We start from the raw sequence: 24,278 nt of genomic DNA on the forward strand, positions 1-24,278 counted from the left end.
CTAGATGACACCCTCACTTTTCAGGGAACAGGGTCTCTGGAAATCATGCCTGTAGCTCACACATGTGATTTCTCAAAGGGCATGTCAGGCAGGACTTCCTATGTAGGCTGATCTAGTCAGAAGCAAGAACTTCTTCACTGTCTCAAGAAAACTGTTGATGGTGACTCAGAACTGGCACTGGGCCTCGAATACTGCTGGCAATGGAGGCAGGGCCAGAGCCTCAGACCCACCCGTCTCCACCCCTCTTCTCCTGGGGCTTCTCCAAGCAGACATCTCAGCTTCTCTGGTCACATGGGCTCCGCTCTGTCTTCCCTCCCCTTGCTGCCTCCTGACTGAGGCTGGGCCAGGCCAACCAGGAGGCCCACTCTCCCTCAGTGCTCAAGGCTGCCCTTCAACCTCTGCCCTACTGCTACGGGAATATTCTCAGGCCAACTGCCCCTCGACCCCCACCATACATGACTCAGGAGAGCAGGTCACAGACACCCTGAGATGGTGAGGGAGGCCTCAGAGTCTCTGCCCTCTGTCCCCAGGCAGAGGGGTGTGGTGCCTCCTGGTGGGCCTTAGAAGGAAAGCTGCCCCTTGCCACCTTGGCCATTCCCTACCTTGCTGAGTTTTTCCAGCACACCAGAGCCCAGCCTCCCTCCAGCCTGAGTGTTTTCCCAGCCCCACTGTTAACTCTTGTGCATGATCACTCTTGAGACCGTGGGTCACCTCGCTGTTCCATTCTGAGTCGGTTGTGAGAGGACTAAACTTTGTACCCTGTGAAACCTGAGGGAATTTCTACGACCTTCTCTCTCCCTTCAAAACCCTATTTGTAATAGGGGAACTTAGTTTAAAATAAACGTGAAAGGGGAAAAGTTTGAAAAAGCTAAACTGTGGGGGCAAAAAAGAGGGAGCAGGGGTGCAAGGGTGGGAGGAAGTTGGCCCGGTGCCCATGGAAAAGTGTGCGGCGGGGGCTTTTCCTTTTTCTGCCATTGGAGGCCACCCTGTGTCACAGTCACCTGCCAATGGAGGGGCTGCCCTCAGAGGGGATGGCTTTTGGGTATAAAATACGACACAATCTACTCACTCACTGGCCTCTTCTATGGGCCGAGAATAGAAATGGTACAACCTAGACCCTGTCCTCATGGAGCTCTCAGCCCAGGACAGACGTAAATGCCCAACAAGGGCGGGTGTGGAAGTCAAGCAGAGTTCCAGCCTCAGCACTGTGGACCCTCGAGCCGGGTCATTCTTGGTGGTGGGGACCACTCTGTGCACTGTAGGATGTTTAGCAGCACCCCTGGCCTCTACCCACTAGAGGCCAGTAGCATCCTCCCCTCCCCTCAGTTGTGAGAACCAAAAATGTCTCCAGATATTAAACATCTCCTGGGTCCAAAACTGCCTCTGGTGAGAACCCCCGAGGTAGAGCTGTTGGTCACCAGGTGACGAGGGGTCAGCCCTGCCAGGGACTCAATGGGGAGAACAGGGGACTTGGCACATCTGAAACGGGAACACCTCAGGCCCTGAGTGGTCCCGCCTTTCACGCACTGCTGACATCTGAGAGCCTAGACACGGGGAGTGCTGACAGCAGCACTTCCAAAAGATGCCGAGGCAGAATTTCCCCACCTTTTTTGGTAACATGGAAACCTTTGTTACAGATGAAATTTCCACAAACCTCCCCCACCGTTCTAATATGGCTTTGAGGCTCAATAAGGGTTATAAGCTGAGCGTTACTGATACACAGAGGTAACGTCTTTGCCTTCTCTCCTCAGGAAAAAGTGTCTGTGAGGTAGGAGAAGGCCAAGACGGAGATGTTGGCAGGAGCCACACAGCAGAGCCCTACAGGCCCTCATGGAGAGTTTGGATTTTATTTAAATGTGCCTAGAGTGATCTGTTGAGTCTAAGAGGTGAAAATATAAATTCATTGTTGGGGCCAAAATATCGATGGCACAAGGATAGAGCAGGGGCTGTTGGCTTAGTGTCTGAACCATCGCTTCGGTTGGCTGGCCTGAGTCGGGGCCCCCTCAGCTCCCATGGCTTCCTTCTAGTTCCTTCATCCCTGCAGTGGACAACAAAACCTGCTCCAGAAATTCCGCAAGGAGAGGTGAAAGAGCAGCAAATTCATGGTGAGCAGAGCGAAATGTACGGTAGGCAGGAGAGAGGGCTGTCTCTCATGGACTCGCCTTCCTGCCCGTGGGATCTGGGTGCCCAGGGGGGTCATCTTGGGTCTTATCTTAGTCTGCTCGGGCTTCCGGAATAAATAACCCAGACTGAGTGGCTTACACAACAGCAATTTATTTCTCACAGTTCTGGGGGCTGGAAGCCCAGATCATGACGGGAGCACGGTGGGGTTCCGGTGAGAGCCCCCTTCCTGGCTTGCAGATGACGGCCTTCTCTGTTGTCTTTTCTTAAAAGGGCATCAATCCCATCATGAGGGCCTCACCATGGCGACCACATCTAACCTTCATTACCTCCCTAAGGCCCTGCCCCCAAGTACCGTCACATTGGGGTTTAAGGCTTCAACAGACGAATTTGGGGGGGGGGGGGGCGCGACGCCAACATTCAGTCCATAAGAGCTCTGTCCTCTGATACTGGGAATTCCACCATTGGATGCTCAACCCTCTGACTACATGTTGCCCTCTTCCTATAGCCCTAAAGTGCCTAGAAAGGGACATTAATTTTCTGCTGCCTTAGTTTATCATCACATGCCTCCCCAAATAGGAACGATGGGAGGTCGTGAGTCGTTCTGAAAGGGAGGCCCTGTGATGAGGAAAAATGCCACCAGCCTTACACACTCATCCAGGGCCACAGCTGCACACTGCTGATGGGTTGTGCATTTTTATAGCTGTGGCCAAAAACTGAGATGAAGGAAGTCGAGAGATTTAGCGAGCAGCTGGGCTTGCCGTAGTTTCTTAGAGGACGTTCCATAAATGACCACCAGGTGGCAGCAAGTGAACAGTCGTTTCCTAAGATGAAGCAGAATCTTAAGGGCGTCCTTCAGCTCTGGATGACATGAGTGACAGGAGTGAAATGAGCTCCCCACTCCTCCTCCACGAGCTTGTGTCTCCACAGAAGAGCATGGTCCTTCGTGGTTTCTAGCAGGTCCTGCCATGGGCCCCTCTGTATATGTATACACCTTTATTCGATGCTTATTAAACTTTTACTGACTACCTCACACCACTGTATACTTCTGACTCCCCCAAGTGCTCTGAAGAAGGGGCTCATAGCAGGGGCCCTGAGCCAGGCTTCCTGCAGAGAATATTCCAGGCGGAGAGAGCAGCGTGTAGCTCTCACTTGTTGGATGGGTAGAACAGACAGCAGGGCAGCTCCGGCCGAGGGAGCAGCGAGGCTGGTGGTTTGAGGGTTTGAGCTGAGACGAAGGGTAGGCGGCAGCCCAGTCCCAGAGGGCAGGAAAGCCTTGCTTCCCCTTGGGAGTGTCTCCTTTGAGGAATTTTAGACACAAGGGCAGAAGGGCAAAAGGAAGTCATGGCTCTTTCTCTGGGGTCACTCCAAGAAAGGCCATGATCTCTCCAGGACATGGCAGGCGTGTCAGACCTGGCAAAGCCCCTTCCTCTATGTGATTCTGTTCATTTATGGAAATGGGACCGTCTGCTCGCAATCACCATACAATGATCTAGTCATCCCTGAAACTTTCCTTCCCTGACACCCTCTTGGCTTGGTTTACTCGAGCTGATATTAGGGGCAAAGAGCCCTTCTCAAGGGACAGGGCGGGGGCCGTGCCTGGAAGGCCCTGCCCTGGCTTAGAGACCAGGGATGTGGAGGAAAGAGGCGCGGAGGCCCCAGCCCTGGCCGTGGTGCGTGTAGTCCAGCGAGCACAAAATCGGAAGGCGGGGGAAGATACCCAAGAAAGGAGACTCAACGGGTCCAAGACGAACTTCCCCTTCCTGACCGAACTAAGGACGCTTCCATCTCTTATCTGTCAATAAGCTTAGATCTAATCTGCCTAAGGGGCAGCGCTGAAAACCACTTTTAATGCTGGTGCAAACAGCATGTGATTGAGTAACTGCTCCACTGAGAAGTACCTGATGCTTTCGCTAGACAATGGCAGGACCGCCGCTGGCCAGTGTTTTCGATCACCTGGGTTCCTACAGCCCTGTAGAGGTGCTGGACTGGAAAGGACACAAGGTTGGTCCCTATTGTCCTTCGTCAACAGAAAAGGGACTTAATCTCATTTGTTTAATGTGGAATATTTGCAGACTTTACAACAAGCCAAAGATGGAGACTGAGAAATGTGCCCTGGGTGTGGCAATATGGAGGCCTCGGGTGCCACTGGAGGGAGCCATTTCAGGGCGTGGTGGAGCAGAAGCCAGTGAGCGTGGCTGAGGAGTGGGGGGAAGACCAAGACAGGGCTCTCCAGCTGGTCTTCTCTGAAGGGAAGAAATTGGGGCAGGGGGCTGGGGAAGGAGCGGCACCACCTGTCTAGATGAAGGATCTCAAGTGAAGACGGCATGGGAGACGTGGGGAGGGGCTAGCTGAGACAGCCATACCCCTGAGGGTTAAAGGATGGACTAAAGCCTCGTGGTTGTGGCCTGGTGCTGCCTACATTTCTAACCTGATGATCTGGGAGCCTCCAGACCACCCACCGACCTTCTTACTCTACAAAGTGACGTTGGAGACAGGCTTTCTCCTACCCGCTGTTTCTCTGCTTACCTGGACATCTTTGTTTCTGAACTCTCCTGCCCTATCCCCAGATCCCATATCACCTGAATGGTTTTCATATCTACATGAGCCACCTTCCCCCCACCCCCCTCCCAAAAGGGAGTGGTTCGGCACTTCTGCTTCCCGGCTTTATACATTCATCATATTTCAAATAGAGACCTAGATGCAACATTTGAAATACATCACTAAAATGATAGTCACCATCAGGTGGGAACTCTGGAACAAGTGCACTTGAAATGTCTCATTTAACCGAATATTGGGAACCATTTTGGGGACTTCCAGAATTTCCAGAGGCTAAGGGAGGAGTTGCATCTGTATTTCCTTGAAGGATCCTTAAGCTACTCCAACTCCACGTGAATACTATAAATGTCAGCTACCTGCAAACAAAACAAGACCTAAGCTGAGCCAGTGTTGGAAGAGCCCAGCAGCACCAGAAGCGGCAAAACATAGGCAAAACTCTAAAATGCACCAAGTGACAATATCTGCTGGGAGGGCAAAAGAGTGTTCATAAATTCCAACTAACTTTTTTTTTAACATTTGCAAAGTTGGAAACAAAATCAAAGGCGGTGGCTGAGCCATACTTTTCAAGTGTGAATCTGCTGCCACGTGGTAGTAGTCACCTTTTAAGAAACAGCATCTGCTTGTTAATCCTGGGTCTGCTGCTTTCCTCATGCAAGACTGTGGTTGTCAGACCCCCGCTTCCCATTAGAATCACCTGGAAAGATCTGACAATCCCCTCCAAAGGCAGCCCCTCTGAGCCTCTGATTTAGAATCTCTGCGGGTGGGAGCCAGGCCTCAGCATTTTTTAAGCTTCCCGTGTGATCCCAGGGTGCAGCCAAGTTTGAGAACCTGGAACCCAAGCCAAGGCTATCCCAAATGCAAGATGGGGCATTCTTGGGTTCTTCCGCTCCTGGGGTGTATCCCACTCGCCATCACCCTGTGTCCCATCTTTTCACGTTAGGTCATGGGATGTCTGTGGCATGCTGTCTGATCCTAAATGATTCAGCCCTTTGCTAAACCCAGAGGTTCAGCACCTAGGAAAGAGAAATCCATTCCCACCCACCTTCCCCAGAGTTCCTGGCCCTCTCCTCCTCACAACGGCTTAAGAGGCTGGGTTTCTTCTTTTGTTAATCGCTTGCTCTTCCAGGCATGAATGAAGAGAGCATAAATGCTAATAGGGGCAGAGGCATGGTGAGAAGTTCCAGAAGGGCAGAAGGACACGCAGGTAGCCTCATGCTCTACATGTGTCCCCTAAGTGCTGCTATCTTATGAAGAAGGAGTCACTAGGCTGGATAGTCCCTATGCCCTTGGGATTTGCCCTGACTTTGTCAACAGTGAGGTCTGTCTTTATTATTCTAGGCCAGTGGTTCTCGACCACAGCAGTACTGCCCATAAGAAGCCATTGTAGGTACTTCTGGAGAGTTTTTTAGTTGTCACAATGATGGAGGCAAAACTGGCATTTAGTGGGTGTGGGCCAGGGATGCTGGGTGTGCTACAATGAGCTGCCGAGGAAGAACTGTCCCCTTCAGCAGGAGCTGGTCGTGTCCCACTGGACGTTTACATAAGTAGTGATCCGAGCCTGGAGGCCAGCTCTGTCTTACATATAAACAAGTTTTTTTGCATTCTTAAAATATGCAGTAAAATGTCCAAGAACGTGTAAATTGAAGGAGAATCGTATTTTGCTTTGTTTGAAGCTTTAGTCTTTCACTATTTGGGAAAAGTCACATCAGCAAAGCCGTTCCTGGGGTTCGAGCCTCCGATGCAGCGTGTGCATTCGTCGCTGCCTTCTGCTGATCGGTGCTGGCATGTGACGGCTTCGTCAGCTTACCGTCAGCGCATTATAGTCTGTCTTGTTTTGTTTTTGAAACTAAGTGAGTAGGTAGGATATATCATCAATAATTTTATCTCGTACAAAACGTTTGAACTTTAAACGGGAGCGAGGGATCCAATAGGACTGAGACCTTTGCACTCGCATTTCAAAGGCTGTCTCTGAGGGGCTGAACTGCCCACTCACAAGTCGGTGCCTGGGAAACCTCGGGAAGCAAAACCCCGAAAACACCTTTTAGAGGACGCTTGGGAACCACTTAACCCCGGGACCAGAGAAGGTGGAGTTCAACCCGGTACCTGGAGGATTGCAGGCCGGGTGAGAGGCTGGGCTGGAGGGGTTGGGGGTGGAGCCTGATAGCTCGGGGCGTGGTGTGGGCGGGGGCTGGGGGGCGGGGCTTGACCCTGCAGGGCGGGGCCTTCCTGGCAGGTAGACCGATTTCCCTGTGGTCCTTGCCGCAAGCCTTCCGGGTTTGCCCTCTTGGTGCTTAGGAAAAAAGGAGTCCGCGATCTCAGGTATCGACCCAGCTTCACCTGCCTTCCAAGTGACGTTGGATGAGAATATTCGCCCCCTGAGCAGAGCGCCTCTCTACCTACTCATCTTTTGAAGGTGAGGCAGCCAAAATTTGCAATCTAATAATCCCTAACTGGACGACTTTTTGAATGATGCTAATTCGTTTGGTCCAGGAATGAAAAACCGCCTGTTAACTTCTTCTTTCAAAGAGACCACCAGAGGGGCCCCCACGGAGAGCGGAGCAGTCAAGGGCCTGCACCTCGGCCTCATCCCAGCCGTGCGTCCTGCAGTTTTTTCTACAGTGCTATGGGGAGGGATAATGACAGTAACTTTCTCTCAGGGTTTTGTGAGGATTAAAAGGCACTATGTGCAAAACGCTTTAGCATTATATCTGGCCCATAATGGGCAACAGATGGCGGCTATTGTGGATGTGTTCACAGACACGGGGATTAAGGACTCCCCCGAAATGCTAGGCCATTAAACAAATTAAGCATTTTCTATAAATCCGAGATATGCACTGTAAGCTCCCCTGCCTTCTTGGTGGAGTGTGTTGAGCATAACTTGACCTTCCTGGCTCCGGGTCATCAGGGTGAGCTTTCGTCTCTAGATTCCCATGAGCCCTGGCAGGCTCTGGCATTCTCTCCTCAAAAGTGCTCTTGTGATCACTTTACTTCTTTTGGACATTATCTGCTCGGGAGCATAGATCAGAGAGTGCAGGGCTGCATGTGGGGGCTGGTGTGTTTTCCTGGATAATGTCACCTGGTTACTTTTGCAAAATGACCTCTTGAATTTTTGCTTGAAGCAGTCTTCATTCCTCTACTCCCCCCATGAAAGCTTCCTGTGGGTCTCAAATGCCTTTGCATTTACAGAGCCATGGAGAAGGGAGGAAGTCAGTTTGAATTACAGGGCGGGCAGTCCGGAAGCTGCCTGGGTTTGCCATGAATCTGGCTGCGGAGGGGCATGGCCAAACCTGCTCTTGGCCCCGGCGCCATGGGTGAGTCCACTTTTCCTCATGGGTTTGCCCCTGGCGCTCAGCTCAGGGATGGGGTGGTTTGGGAGCACCTTCTCCCAAGCCTGAAAATGCAGCCAAACAAAAGGACCACTCTTCTGTAGCCGTCATTCCAGGGCATCGGCTTTACTCCAAGTTTGTGCAACTATTTTTTACTTTGGAAACAATTCTGGTCACAAGCAGCATTAAAAGAAAAGCAGCCTTTTGAATGCTGTAAACTATTAAGTTCTGTGTTGTACCTGCGAGGGCCCAATGCCATCAGCTCCATGAAATGACCTCTCCTCGGGACTCCTGCTGCTACTGTTAGACTTGGCTTTCTTTCCTGCCTGCTGGTGGTGATGCCACCCCCTCCCCAAATAGCCCGAAAACCTTTGAAGGGCAGGAACTGTGTTATCATTGCAGCAGTGATAAAGACAACAATCCTAACAAAGCTTTATTGAGGGTGCAATATCTGTCAGGCTCTGTCTTAAGGATTTTTTGTACATCACATTTACTCCTCCCATCAATCCTGTGAGGTAGGTTCCATTATTAGTCTCCATTAATAGATGAGGAAACTGAGCCATGCCCAAGGCTGCTCAACCAGCAAGCGACATTGATTGATGGTTTGTTGAATGAATCTGAGAAGCTCCAATGGTTTATTTCTAAGAATCTTTTTCAGATGCGACAATCTGTTAATTGAATGATGAGCTTAAAAGAAAATGGTAGTTTACCAAAATCTGAAAATCCAGCAGCTCATCCTGCCTAACATCACCCACTTTATTTTTTTTTTTGAGGAAGATTAGCCCTGAGCTAACTGCTGCCAATCCTCCACCTTTTGCTGAGGAAGACTTCCCCGGAGCTAACATCCATGCCCATCCCATCTTCCTCTACTTTATATGTGGGACACCTACCACAGCATGGCATGCCAAGTGGTGCCACGTCCGCACTTGGGATCCTAACTGGCGAACCCCGGGCCGCCAAAGTGGAACACGCGCACTTAACCGCTGCACCACCAGGCCGGCCCCTCACCCACTTTAGGTGTTAAAGGAACTGAGATGCCTTTGTGTTAAGTGTTGTCATAGGCAGCCTGTGTACACCTGGATTCAGTTTCTCCAATTATGGTAGTTTCCTCTTCAATTTCCTGAAGTGGCAGGTGGTACTTTGCTGGGTCTCAGGCAGGATAATGCTTGGGTCCATGCTGAGTTTTCCCCTTACCTGGTGGCCATTGGATGGATCTGGCTCTGTCCTTCATCACATTGGCTGAAATTGACCATCACCTGTATATCCTGCCAGAGCTCTGGGAGTCTGAAGTTACACTGAAAGCAGGAGCCACAATCTATTGTTTAGAACCTTACAAAGAATTCTCAGCTTGTCCACCCACAGGAGCAAGTAAACTGGCATGAATCACCCAGCTACTACTTTACATTTTACCATGACGTAGTTATTGAGGGGATTAGGGGACATGATTGAAATGTCGGAACCTTTTGTACCTAAAAAGTATAAGACAATGACTTTCCCGAGTGGCTGAAACACGTGACTACAATTGATATAGTGAGTAGAGATGTAATAAAATATTTCCGGTGAAGGCGTCCCAGCTCAGGAAGCCCACAGCTTGTGAACACTAAGCTGGCAACCAGGGACGAAAGTAATAACAATATTTGTACTTTACATCAAACCACCAAGTTAAGCATTTTGGAGGCCAAAAAATAATGAAAAGTGGGTTCCTGAGATTGTTCTTGTAGTTGTCATTTCATAATCTTGGTATTATTTTCACTAAGTTTTCTCCCTATTTTTTAAAGGAATATATATGTAGTGTAACGTTAGCTAGCATGTCTCTCAAGACCAATAATATTTTTTAAAATTGAGAACTCAAAAAAAAAAATCCTAGTGTTAGAAGCATTTTATTTCTGCTTTACTTCTACTGGAGATTAAAAAAAGAAAGAGAAAGTATTGAGAGCCCTTCTGGGACAGGAGGGTGGAAACTGTATCCAGGTTTGCTTTCTACACCTTGATAAGCCACAGAGAAGAGTCAGCAGGTTACACGGGAAAGCATCACATTGCAATGAATTTCTCTGGAACTCATCATCAGTCACCCCAGCGCTTTCAGAAAACCAGTCTGTGGCCGGTTGCATGTTCCTTATAATGCCCTCAAAGCCTAAACCATTTCACTTAGTAATAGTTACGTTTGTTCTTTGACGAGCAAGTAGTTATAGTCACAAGATACAAAAAATAATAAGCATGCAGCCCTTTATTTAGTTTTGCAAAGTCTCTGCTTATAGTTCTGTATATTACATGACTGTGTTATACAAATACATTTATTTACAAAACACTCTAGCTGTGCAAACTTGTTGCTTTTTAAAAATGTATGGAGAGTCCCATTTCTGCCCATCCCAATATATATTTTTAAAGCATGCATAAAAATTAACTTTGGTGTGGGAAAACTACTCTATGTGCTGTCACATACAGTATTTTTATGTCTATTTATATATTTACAAAAGTTGATCAGTTTACAGAACCGTACAGAAGTGTACATTTTAAAATCCACAATGCCATAGTGTGGGTACCAGGTCTCAGAAAAAAAAGGAAGGGGTTAGATACTGCAAGGAAAACAACTAGAGAATCCTAATATGTTAAACAACGAAGAAAGAAAGAAAAACAAAGAAAACTATCTTGCTTGGGCTGGCAAATTATTATACATCATTTTCATGGCAGTGCAATAGGTTTGTCAAATTGCCTTCTACATACGCCTCTGGTTGGCCTGTATAGAAGTTCATTGGCTTATTCTCTAGCATACTACTTTCAAATGTACAATGCTATAGTATCAAAATGTTTTGGCAAAAAAGATCTTGAAAGGAACCATGAAGTTTTTGACAAAAATAGAAATCTGTAATAAAGCTAAATAACACTAAAATAAAAGGAAATATTATAGTATCTGTTTTACAATTTGTATAGTCACACTTGTGTATTTCTCTGTTCACTTCGAGTCTCCGTAATGAAAAATATTTTTATACAAAACATACTAAAATTCTGGAATCATACATGTTTTACATGCTTAATACATTTTCTTCCTGTCTCACACGCATTCTTTCCTGCCACACTCTCTTCGTAACACATGCTTACTTCATTTAACAGGTATTGAATATAGACTGTAAACACTATGTTATTACAACAGCAACAAAGTAAAGAAACAAACAAGCGGTACTGAAATCTATTAATCCAGGATTTAGCACATACTTAGCATTAAAGCCTCAAACAGTACAGCAATATGTTACATTCTCTTGTGAAAACAGTTGTTGAAGACTGTTAAAAAAAATTCTTTTTTAAATGTAACTCCAACTTGTGCCTAATAGAATTGGCCTTTAAGAGGTTTCCTTTGCTGTGGATGGGGTGGCTTTGCTTGAACTTCCATTCTGTGCCTTGTAGCTGGTGAGGCTAGGAGTATGGATGGTCCTGATGCTCTTGGCACCTTGATTCAGTGAGGTGGGGGAGGCGGGGGAGGGGGGGGCGGAGGAGGAGGAAGGGGCGGCTCGGCCATTTTGAGTCTGCAGTGAGAATGAAAGATGGTGACCTTTACCTGTATGAGTGGGGCTCTGAAACTTTAAGGAGCCATTAGAGACAGAGGGGATGAGGGAGGCAGAGGGAGCAGGTCGTCCTGTTTGGGGGCTGAGAGGGTTAGAAGGAACCGATGGTTTAGTAGCAGGAGGGTTAGGGAGGTTAGAGCTGTCACCACTAGAAGGGGGCAGAGAACTGCTTTTCCCAGAGCTGGGAGAAAGGGCTGGAATCTTAGAAGCAGGTAAGGAGGGGAAAGTAGGCTTACAGTCCCCACCAGCTTTCTTAGCACTTCCATTAGCCTGCAAATAAAGACGGCAGGAGACAGTTTGTCAGAAAGCTGGTCACATGATCAACCCACAGGGTCTGGCAACACAGCCCTTCTGAGAATAATTAAATAAAAGAAACCAAACCAAACCAAACCAGTTCAAGGCCTGAGCTAAGTCTTGCTGTGCTGTACTGGACCTGGTAGAAACCCCAAAGCACAGAGCAGAGGACGTACAGAACAGGAATAAAGGAAGAACAGCGTTTGTGAGAACAGGCCCATCGTCCCACTACCGTTTCCGGTGCTAGGTCGGCCATGCGTCTGGGTTATTATTGGGGTGGGGGTGGGGCATCGTGATGGACAGTTAATGTGCCTCTAATGCAATGCAGTCAACATATACGTTAGTACTGGTGACTTTCAGGGCAGTTCAACACCAGGTTTGTCTGTCTCAGTTTCCCAAGGTGTTCTGAAGAACCACTACGTTTACCAGAGAGAAGCCAATGGGTGTGGCACCGTGTGTTAACAGTTAAACTTTGGAGTCACAAAGTAAAGGATGTTTTACTGCAAGCATGCAAAAGCGTGGTGAAAAGTTCAACACAGGTTTTTAGACTTTCTTCATGCCCCCAGATCCAGGATGTCTACGTAAACCATATCTTACAAAGAAAACACAATATTTGGTATAAACTAAGTCAGTGACTTGCTTCTTAACTGCAATAGTGTCCATCCAAAATTGGGTTTAAGGTAAAACTACCTGACGATATTGGCGGGGATCCTGCAATTTGGACTGCTTGCCGGGTTTGTCCAGGCTTCCGGGTCTATTCTTGGAACTCATGGGGACTGGCATCCTGCTCGTCTGCGGGGTCCCACTGGAGCCCTGTGGGGAAGAGCAGCGAGAGGGGGAAGAGAAGGAGAAGCTCATGAGTAGATTATCACCCAGGCTGCCCCACTGTGTGCAGAGAAGCTCAACGTGAGAAGCCACAGCCCTACATGCAGGACAGAATCTAGGAGACGGACATCAGGAGACACCACTGGGGTTAATCCAAAGAATCAAACAGAATAAACTGCTCCACTACTGATCAAACGGATTTTAATGTGAGTATCCAAGCAACCATTTCAACAGCAAACGGCTGACCCAGCGTCCTTGCATTTACCCAACACCGATCAGCAACAGAGGTAAAAAAACAGAATCAATTAGCTGTTAGACACCTAGTCGTTGTTTTGAAGGTGAGGGAGAAAGTGTGAGAGAAAGGGATCATGGCGAACAGACAAAAAAAAAACTAGCCACCTGAAAGGAAGCGAGTCAATCACAAGACACCTGTTGCTAATGGTGATTATGGCAGATTTAAGAAAGCAGCTGGGTCTTTTCATTTTCCATCAGACCAAGATACCTTACGTGAAGCTGAAGGTATGGACGAGGGGGGCTCTAGGGCAGAGGGAGCTTCATCCAGAACTAGCAAGGCTCGGGGAGAGGCCTCTTGGGCTATGTGGGATGAGCTTGCAAAAGCATCTCTGTTGGAAGAACATGAGGTGTCACCTAGGGCTTTGGGACTCATTTCACTGATCGTGTTTTCAAGCTGTTTGATGGTCTGCTCCAGGCTGTCCAACGTTCTGTAGGTATTTTTTCTAATTTCATCCGTTCTTGAGATGGGAGAGGTGCTGTCTAGACTGGGCTGCTCTTGTCTCCTGAGCATATTTCTCGGCGCGTCTTCAGGTTGAGATCTAGTAATTTCGAATCGCTTGGCTTCTTTGTGCTGCTTCACAGCGCCGTCCTCTTCCTCCTCCTCGTAGACCACCACCTGCAGGGTCTTCTTCCCCGTTTTGGTTCCTGTGCGAATTGCCTGAGTGAGAGCGGCGAGTTGCTTTTTAGGGAACTTGAATTTAAACTTTTTCTTGGGGCTTTCAAATTGGTCATCGGTCACGTCACACTTGCTTTCTGAACTTGGAGAATCTGTTTGAGTGAACTTGATCGGCTCAGGACCATTCATTTCCTGTCCTCCTGGTATTTTGGTCTCTGCTGAAAGGAAGCGTGGCTGTAAGCTGCTCTCAGCCTGCTGTCCTGATCCGAGGCTGCCAGTGGCAACCTTCTTCTGAAACTTTTGGGAAGTGTTATTCTGGGCTAGAGGGTCTCCTCCAGTTTCCTCCTCTTCCTCCTCCTCTATCTTTTCCTCTGTCATCATCCTCTCTAATTCCTCATCGCATTCCTCAAATATGGTTGAAAGTCTCTTATATGCGGATCGGATGTCCATGGGTTCGTCAAAAATGATGATCACTGGTTTCTTGTCCAGGCACACGACAGGCTCTTCATTTTCACTTCCTTCTTGTTGAGAAGCCGTCTCTTTTTTGGCATCAATGTTAACTGTCTGTACATCTTCTCCCTTTTGGCTCACTATATCTCGGACCTCTCCGCTGGACAGGACCTGGACCTCGGTTTTGGTGATCATGAAAGCAATGTTGTCGGTGGTTGCATTTTCATCAGTGGGAGAACTTGGCATTGATGCTCCGTCCTCATTAGGGTTCACATTAGCATGCCTAGCCCCCTTGGGTCTTAGAACAACTTGGCCAAACTCTGTCATGGGAACCTCTTGATCTTGAGTTTTGACGTCACGGATACTCAGTTCAGTTGATCTAGCGGGAGACGGAAGGTGACATTTATCTGTGTTTTCCTGTCCTTGTTGAGTCATCTCCTTTGTCTTTCCATAATTCATCTTCTGAATCTCAGTGTCAGATACAGGGGGCTGCGGTCCCGAGACTTTAGGCCCTTTGTTTAGTTCATCTTCTGATGAACTAATGCCAGGGAAACTGGAATTGACCTTAGACATACTTTTCTGGGAGTAGTTTCTACTGTCTCTAAGTAAACTCTTATTAGATATGGAATTTTCCTTCATTAAGATGTCGGTTTTATATTCGGATGTTCTTGATGCCTCAGAAATACTATTCTCCACTCCTCTTTCCCACTTAGGATGGTCACTAGGTGTTAGAGCCCCTGTCGTAACCTGAGAGGGAGAGTGGAGGAGGGAAACCACACACATTAATCAGAAATGGATCTGCAAAGGAAGGTAATTAATCTGCGTGGTATCATTTGGAACACTGATCTGGTGAACTCACCTTTCGCAATTCCATTTGGGGGCCATTTTCATATTCAACATCAGATTTCCGTACGTCTTCATGGAAAAATTCCAAATTCTGGTAGAATAGTGTAGGACATGTTACTCCACAAAACCACACCCCCCCCAAAGTGGACTATAACTACATTGTTTCTTTAATTACACTTCCAAAACATGCGGGCCAAGCACATTTGTTACACACCAGTCCAAAGCCTAAGCTCTGTTTACCTTGGGCTGCTTTGTTCTCCAACTTCCAAAAATGCCCTGTGTTTGCACAAGATGAAAATCTCAATTAGCAAAATATTTCAAGTATTTCAAATTTTGTAGGGGGAGCAGTTAGGAGAATAAAGGGACTGATTCTGTATCAATGCGTCCTCTTTTCCTCATCTCCTTGGGAGCTTAGCAGAATCTAAAACCAGAAGAGTGGTGTGGCCTTGTAGGGAGCACACTGTCTCAGCAGGCAGAAGATTCTGACTCTAATCCAGACCTGCCACTTAACTGTGTTACCTTGGGCAAATCATTTCACTTCTCTGGGTCTCAGTTTTCTCATTTATAAACCGAGGAACTAGACCAGGAGATTTTTCATGTCCCTTCCAGCTAGTTATTTCAGTCCTGTCTTTGCTTCTTTTATGGGAATAGCCCTATCAGGCCTCTGCATGGGTTGGGTGTGGTACTTTGAGATGAAAAAAACATTATGTTTCTCTGGTCAAATGACAGATTAAAAACATACTGGCAGTTTGTACTTGCACTTGCCAAGTAAAATGTCAAAATAACCTTCCAACTAATCATAGCCAAGATGATCAAATCTAAAGTCAGAATGATACTGCTGCCAAAATATCATCTAAACATTTACAGAACAGATCTTTGAGGCTACAGCGGTGACCATCGCATCATGATTCAGCTTTCCTTCTCTATATTCCCTGATGCAGAGCGAAGATACATTTCTGAGGCCTTCACCCAGATTCAGAGTGTGAGACCTCAGCAATGACGACCAGGCATGGAGAGGGCTTCACCAGGGAGCATGGCCTTTTCCAGTATGGGGGTCCATAGCCTCGGGCCCTGCCACAAACTAACACTAGCCATGCCTTGTCACTTCCAAGGCCCTGCTGACCTTTCTTCTGGCTGCAGAAGCCCAAGAGGAAGAGGTGATTATAGCCGGATGGGACATAATCCCAAGAAGGCTGTTCGGTTAAAGCAATGACAACATAACAAAGCACAATAACCCAGACTCTGCCAAAGTCAACCCAGAGTGATCCTAGTGCCCTGGTGAAAAAGGGAAAGAACGTTCATACACATTCGAGGAAACACACACAAACGACAAAGTCAGTATTAATCACATGGAAATATCGCACAGGATACAAGGTACAGTAAACACCAAACACCTCCTGTTAACCCCAGGAGGCTCCCGAACCAGTGCAACAATTCAGCGCCTGCGGTTGAACAGCATGATTTCTTTTCTGGGATTTTAAATTTAGATTATCAAACAACTCATACATCAGGTAAAAGGTTTCAAGAAGAAAAATAAATGAGGTTTTGGCCTAAGGTTTCAACTCCAAACATGAAGTTAGCATGTTAGGACCTGAGCGAGAATTTACCCTTGAATCAAAGAAGGAATTGGCAGGTAACCTAAAGAAGAGGCTGCACACTGATGTTCTGGTGGCTCCATGTACTGGGGATCAGGCCTGGCATCTGTTCTGATTGGTCAGGGCCCATGGCACGCCCATCGTTAGATATTTCAAATGCCATCAGGTGATACATGTATTTCAAAACAGATCTAGTAGCGGAAATACTCCAATGGGAAGTCAGGAGGATAAAGATGTCAAGGTTAGGTTTTACATGACCTGTCATTTTTATCACTGGGCCAGAAAAAAGAATGAATGTATCAAAGCAAGTGCATTAATGCTATCCAGGGTAACTCGGTCATGATCGTCATGTAATCTCACAAAGATATCTTAGATAGTCAAGACTCTGCATTAAAGGAAATTAGCCTCATTAATATCTGTTTATAGGCCCCGAGATCTGTACTGTTCAGACAACTGGTGAAGTAGGCTCAATATGCACATGGGTAATAGACCAAAAGGAGAGACACAGTTACAGGAAAATTGCATAAAAGTGAAGTACTTGGCTAGTGTTTCATGATGATAGGAGAAAAATTTGAAGAAACATTTGATTTATAGAAGAGTAGATGAATAGCCCAGGAAGAGGTTAATAATGACAAAAACTTGGGAACAAGTCTGATACTCATGCTTATTATGAAGTAGATCGATCTACTGGGAATAATTATCCACAATAAGCACCTGTGACTAAACCCAGTGTTGGACACTCAGTACAGACCCACTTATTATCTGATGGACCTTTGATTGAGATCAATGAGATTGACGGGATATGGGTTTCTAATTACAGGGCAAGGAATCTCATGGGCAACTTTTTAGCCAATTAGCAAAATTCCACAATGAGACAATGATTATCTCCAGGGAGATCTTTGAGAAGTTCCCACTTCCCAGTGTTTTAGACAGAAACAGTCACAATGGCCCGAGTATGCCATGTAACTCAGGATATGCCTGGGCCTTCCATGAATGGACTTAAATGAGGCCACATAAGGACATTCCACAGACTGAAAAAGCAATATATTTTTAATGTGATGTCATAGGTTCAATTCAAATTAATAGGAGGTTTTCTTCATGAGAAAGATTTATCGACAATAATCTCATAATCTCCTTGGTGCATAGAGAGATCCCCCACTGCCGCGTTAACAGTTTCATTTGTCAGTTACATGACACATTACGCCAGACGTAGTTTACACAAGGGCTCTGTGATGGCTGTGAGCCAGGGAGGACCAGGTTGGTCTCCTCGGCAGGGCCTCAGGACTGGGAGCTGTAAGTCCCAAGATTGCATCTTTTGAAATGTTGTGTTAGAATAGCCCTCCGATTTTGTGATCCTGAATCTCCATCACTGAGCTTACTTATACATGGACTGAGGTACCACTCGGAGTAGCTATTGGGCTACATTATGGAGGATTTGTTTGATTTTTATTTAAAGGAAGCTAGAACCTTTGAATTCTGAAATATAAAGTCCTGGTGAAAAACATCATGATAAGATTTTTATCCTGAAATTTAGACAGAGGCTTCAGTCATCTAAGATGGCTCTATATCCAAAAATCGTAAAAGCTCTAGATCTACCTTAAAAAGTTGAAGTTCAAACATTCAGGCTAATGTCCTTTGCCTTGAGTACTTATGTAATGACGGCAAACTTTGTTTCTGAGCCTGGACATGTGTTTTGAAGCCATTAGAATGCCATGAAGTATATTAGCGCTAAGACGATATTGAACTTACTGTCTTGGAAGGTGGACTTTGAGAATTTGTAATACTTAACAAAAATTCTGTGTGGCATGCTTAAACATGTGTGCAAATACATATGTGTGTGTTTCCATGGGGCCACACCTGTGAATGGTGGAAGGTAGACGGCTCTGCCTGGAATCAAAGGCTTTCATATTTCCTGGAATCAAAGGCTCTTACCTACTTTTAATGTAGACCTTTTTGGTCCAGAAGACATGTTAAAAATTGGGAAAAGTGCTACATGCTTGGTTGATGTTTCTATTTTTGTCTAGAGTTGTTCCAGAAAATCTCGAAAAGTGTATACTCTTTAGTTTGGGAAGATAATGCCACAATTCTGCATATACTCTTGTATGCTGTGCACAGGAACACAGCGATTGCTCTGGAAATCTGAGCCAGGGATCTCTGATCTAAACCTAAAACTCCTCCATTGGTTTAAAAAAAACAACAAAAAAAAAGTGAGAGAAAAAAACCGATAGGGCACAGAAAATCAAGTGCAGGAGTGGTGTTAGTGTCAGAGCAAGGAAAGAAGGACCGTCCGACTGTGTGGCAGGTGAGTAATTGCCACGTTACCTTCTTCTCCTTGGGTGAGACTGTGGCCCCCGGCCTAGTGTCTTTAACGTGACTGTCAGCCCGGGACTGTTCAGCATGACTGTTTGAATTTACATCCATAAAGGAACACTTCTGGAATGCCTAAGGAATTAAAATACTGAGGTTAACAGGAATCCAAGTGCAGAGAGGAGGAAGGAGGGAACAGGTGGGGAATCCAGAGGCCTGGAGACCCCAGCTTGATCTTGCATGCAGGTCCCACTGGGGCCGGGGAGGCAGCGTCTTCAAAGCCAGCTCCCCATTTGGCCCCCTGCTGGCAAAGCTGGGAACTGCGCAGAGGGCAAAGACTTCCTTGCTTCTGGGCCGCGCCAAGAAAAAAACGGACAGAGCCCTTGAAAAGAACACCCTTTCTTCCTATCCACTGTGAACCTGATTGGCACTTAGTAGGCCTTCTTGCTTTGACCTTTCAAAAATGTTGAATATGTAAATGAATTAAAACAAAACAAGAGGCTATCTTCCCTTTCTTTTTTCTTGATTATGTTTTTTGGCCAGCTTCATTGAGATTATAGAAAAAAGGGCACAAGATCTTGCAAACCTTTAAACCTTAAAATAAGAGAGATCCTTACCAACACTTCTGCAATAGTAACAGGTACTCCTGTGCTCTGAGGTGTTCTGAGGCTCATTTAGAATATGGTGATACTCTTTGGCCCCCAGGTGATGCTGAGTGGCCTAGGAGCTGCCTGAGCAGCTTGGTCCCAAAATTAATGACCATTGTCATAGGAACCCACAGCCGGCTCATGTGAACACTGAGTGAGGGAGGCCAGTTCTGAGATGGACAGAAAGCACAAGCTGTGTCCAGAGGGCAGAAAGGAAGTGACAATATGATTATGAGAGTAGGAGAGACAGAGAATGCAAGGACCCAAGCTTCTTGAAATCAGTGCTTCTCCACCAGGCTACATACCAGCCAGTTAAAAAAAAAAAAAATACCATTGAGCCAGCCTGATGGCCTAGCAGTTAAAGTTTGGCATGCTCCGCTTGGGCAGTCCAGGTTCAGTTCCCGGGCACGGAACCACACCACTCATCTGTCAGTAGCCATGCTGTGGCAGCGACTCACACAGAAGAACTAGAAGGGCTCACCACTAAAATATACAACTAGGTACTGGGGCTTTGGGGAGGGGAAAAAAGGAAGATTGGCAATAGATGTTAGCTCAGGGTGAATCTTTCCCAGCAAAAAAACACCAAAAACCAAAAAAACTACTACCCAGGCCTCACCCAGAGAAAAATCAAGTCAGAACCTCTGGGTTGTAGGACTTTTTTTTACTCCCCACGTAATTCTCATGTGCAGCCAGGATTAAAGACCACTTATTTAAATGAATAATCTCAAATAACTGCCTCCTATTTTCTTCATGTCAAATATTGTCATTTGTAAATAACTCTGCAGGCAGAAAGACTAACCGACGCCCTCCCCAAGTGAACGTTTTAGCACTGGTCCTAAAATACGATGGGAGCTGAGGCCTGGGGGGACCTGCTCTGGCCTGCTCTTCCATTACCGTGCTTGCTCAGTTCTCACCACACCGTCTCCCGCATGGTCCCTTAGACACCCCAGTCCTAGCTGGCCCTGGAGATGCCCAGGGCTCTCCTTACTAAGGCTACTAGCCATCTCCGTTGGGCTGTTAGACCCTGGACTTCGGAGCTTGTGGTTTCTTCTGATGCCTGGTGACACGGAGCAGGAAAGTCATTCCACAATTACATTCAGGGGGCTGCATTTGCTCCTGGTCCTGCCTTGGTGGGGGGAGGGGGGCGCGTCTAACTCCAGAGCCTGTGGAGGCAAAGGAACCAGCCGACCACTGGCCGTTGGACTTTCTGATGCAGGAGGTTGGGTCTCCCAGCAGGAGGGCTAACTGAGTTTGGTTAAGTTAGGACTAGAGTACTTCATTCACCACTACGACCTAACTACCAATAAAGTAACAAGAAGCCAGATACTTCACCCTTTGTAAAGCTTTCTGTTGAAGAAAGCATCAAAGATATTTAGACTGCAATGGAAAGAGATCTTCTCAAGTGATAGACTCTAAGAGGCTGGAATAAGTAAATTACTTCTCTTAGGGAGCTGGTGCAGGATTACTCATAAGCCTAAAAGTCTATACTTTGATTATTAGTGACTGTTCACCTTGTACAGAGTGAAAATTATCCAGTGCTTTGTCATCCATTTGAACCAAACTGGGCCATGATCAATTCACACCATAATTCAGGGGTACGTGCTACAACGAATGCCCCCAGAATCTGCCTACACCTCTTAGGACAAGCATCAATCCCCACAACAAGCAGCCTTGACATGCCTGTGTCATTAGCCAGAGGGTCCTCACTGGATAATTGAGTGACAGATGCCTGCATGTTCTCAACTGTTTTATGAGTCACTAACTTCATAATTTCATCCTATGCATGAAATTCTCCAACCATTCTAAAAACTTGTGAACAACATTGGTGGAGGGGATGTCCCAGGCCTGTCTGCGAGTTTTAGTGAGGCTAGGCGGGGCTCATGCATACAACACCCAACCAGCAGCCCGGTTTTCCCCGTAAAATCCAAGCAGCTCAAGGTTGGCGGTAATTGCCATGGAAAGCAGAAAGAACAGCTGAAGTGGAGACGACATGGTTTGAAAGTTCTCCCTACTCCAAATGAAGAATGCAGATCTTTGGACATTGGATATTGGTGAAGAGGCAACAAGTTTTGGAGCCCTATGGATATTGTGATCTGACCATCTAATGGCCAAAAAAATCCTACAATAAGCATAGGCCAAATGAAATATTCTACAAACAGACTTTGGTCTAGGAATTGTATGGATGTCCCTGATTAGACAAGGTCTTAGAATGTACACCTAGGGAAGATTCGCATCCATGATTTGAATGTGGGATCAGCTTTGGGTATACCCCCTGTACCCCCTTAATCCTGTGAGTAAACTGTGGCAATTAGTTAAAAAAATAAAAAACTAATAAATAAAGGATCATTTCTCAAATAGGCCAAGGAAAATGAAAAACAGAATTCTTCAGCTTTTCAGAATATTTGAGAAGATGACATTGACACTGAGTGGGAACCTGGTATGGAGGGCAAGAGGCCACATGACTCAAGGTCAGTCATTCTTAGTATTAAATCCAAAGAATGGAACAAACACTGCAGTGGGCTTTAATCAGTCCTTATCAAGACAAGGTGATGGCCAGGATTTCTAATCCCCATCTTAACTGCTTTTGAAATGAAGCAAGACTATTAAAACTGAAAGAAAGGAAAGGAAATCCTGCACGCCACAGCTAGGAGAGCTTGCAACTGATTTTTCGTTTCAACTTTCTGAAGTTGTTTTGTGAAATGGTCATTCCTCACATACATCTTAAGGGTGCCCTGAGAGCCTAGTTCAGCGCCATCTTGGACAAGTGGAGGCCAAGGCCAGAAGATGCCGCTTACAGGGTCCAGGTCCATGGAGCTCTTCGCCAGCCCCCGTTAGCTAATGAATCTGTGAGAGACGTAGCCAGAGAATTCCAAAGAGGAAGGCAGGAAGCCACAGTCAGTCACCTCATGCACATACCTGGAGTTCTGCCATTATTTTATCTCCTTCTTCTTCTTCCTCCTCATCCTTTGAGGAGGACGTAGTGACTGGTGGTGGAGATGGGGTCCAGGCTGAAGCAGGCTCCTCTGCTGGACATTTTGTGGCTCTAGGCTGCGGGCTTGGTCCAGCATCTTCACTGCTTGCCTATGGGAGATTCAAACCACAGATGTTGGCTTAACACCCCAGGTGCTGGCAAAAAGAGGGACAGATCACAAGACGAACCCACGTTCCCTCACGATCCGGTATGTTGGCTTCCTAGCTCCTCAAGTCGAGCTGAAAGGCTATTTGATCCCCTTGCATTTAGTTCAGGCTTTTGTTTGCACAAGCTGCCATTTTAGTGAACGGATTGAAGAATTATAATAAAATTGTAACTCCCCAACATTCAGTGCCTGTCAGAAAGGCCCTCCCACACTGCATCTCCTTGGAAATTGTATTTTACACTTAACACAAAAGACAAAACTTGCCAAGTTAAGTGGAAGCTAAAGCTCATTGAACATCCTTCTGTAGAGACTCCCACAACTGTGTTACCTAAACTCAGTTCCCTTTGGAAGATGGTCTTTCTTTGGCTTTCCCCTTTAACCCTCATTTTCAACCTTATGATGCCCTGCTGGGAAAGTAGCTTGTGATTTGCATGTCACATAGTTGCAGTTAAAAGTCAAGTAAGGATAAAACTTGTGGTGCTGAGCCTAGTCCAATAGCATCGCTGACATTTTCCCATCTGTGGTGCTTCCTGGTGCTCTAGTTTACTCGATTCTCTGCCTCACCACTTTTTATGTTCCAAACGAGAATGGAGAGCACTTTGTCTAAGGGCATCGTCGGAACTCAGAGACCAGTTTACCAGAGCTTAACCCATCAGACCTTAGTGGTGATGTTCTCCTTCCTGCTGGTGTAGACCACATCGCCGGACCTGGTGGTGGTGAGCCCCGATCCTGGCAGGTAGCTCCGCCGTGGGGGTGGGGGAGGAGGAGGTGGGGACTTACCCCCCTGCTTGTCCAGGTCCTGTTCTGAATTTGAAGAGTCTTCTGGAAAACAGTATGTCATTGCAAAATAATCTCTTTGCAAGAGAACATCCAGAACAGTGTATTTCTATAAACTCGATGCAATCTGACTTAAAAATTTCTCTCTGCTCTCCATAGTGCAACGATTAATGGCATACACCCTGAAGCCCAACTGGCTTGAAATCCCAGAAAGACCCTGCACAAGTTAATTAACCTCTCTCTGCCTCAGTTTCCTCATCTTTTCAATGGGTATTACAATAATATCCTGTCCACTGGGGTGCTATGAGGACTAAATGACTTCATATGCAAAGAACAGTGCTTGTTGGCTGACTGTAAATGCTAAGCGAGTATCAGCCATTGTTTTTACACAAAAAAGCTGAGTATTACTCGGAGAGATGAAAGTTCAGTGCCCAAAGGCAAATTCAGACTCCCTGCATCGCCTCCATGCCTTTGTCCCTGAGTCTGAAAGGCACGCGGCATTGGCAGGAGTGATTGGCGTGTCTGGCCAGGGAAGGGCCAGGGGAAAGTGGGAGGCAGATGGGAGCAGAGAACAAAGTCAGGGAGAAAGTAGATTTGGGGTCACAGCTATGTGGTTGGAAACGTTCTCTGCTAACGGAAGGAGGCAGCAAATGCAGAAATGAGAGAATTAGAAATTAGTACTGACATCAAAAGTTAGGAAATGCAGATATCTGCTCAGCTTTCCCCAGAAAAGGCATTTCTTAACAAAAACTCAACAAACAGCCGCACTTCTGCCCCTTACCAGCACTCTGCCCAACAGCTCACAAAAGCGGGAGAACCAGAAATGCAAGATCAGCCCTCCAGGTGGGCTATGTCCCAACTCTCTCTAGGGACATGGCCCGGCCTCCTGGGACTGTGTTTGTCTTTTCTGAGCAACCTAGACAG

General features: G+C 46.6%; 1 protein-coding gene across 50 annotated transcripts in view; it reads right to left on the reverse strand.

Moving 5' to 3' along the window:
* Positions 1–10,215: 10,215 nt before the first annotated feature.
* The window catches only part of KIAA1217, a 711,513-nt gene continuing 697,450 nt past the window's right edge, over positions 10,216–24,278 (reverse strand). For 17 of the 50 annotated variants that reach the window (XM_070254896.1, XM_070254894.1, XM_070254885.1 and 14 more), the window contains 8 exons: positions 23,236–23,399; positions 22,357–22,521; positions 18,809–18,928; positions 15,132–15,167; positions 14,905–14,982; positions 13,188–14,792; positions 12,551–12,673; positions 10,216–11,836 (listed from right to left, as the gene is read on the reverse strand). In XM_070254896.1, the coding sequence (XP_070110997.1) occupies positions 11,345–11,836; positions 12,551–12,673; positions 13,188–14,792; positions 14,905–14,982; positions 15,132–15,167; positions 18,809–18,928; positions 22,357–22,521; positions 23,236–23,399 (2,783 nt within the window). In that variant the 3' untranslated portion in view covers positions 10,216–11,344. The remainder of the gene's footprint in view (positions 11,837–12,550; positions 12,674–13,187; positions 14,793–14,904; positions 14,983–15,131; positions 15,168–18,808; positions 18,929–22,356; positions 22,522–23,235; positions 23,400–24,278) is intronic. The other 33 variants (XM_070254886.1, XM_070254892.1, XM_001495617.6 and 30 more) reach the window with 9 other exon arrangements.

The sequence above is a fragment of the Equus caballus genome, chromosome 29 (assembly GCF_041296265.1).
Source record: "Equus caballus isolate H_3958 breed thoroughbred chromosome 29, TB-T2T, whole genome shotgun sequence".
In the NCBI taxonomy this organism is placed as follows: domain Eukaryota; kingdom Metazoa; phylum Chordata; class Mammalia; order Perissodactyla; family Equidae; genus Equus; species Equus caballus.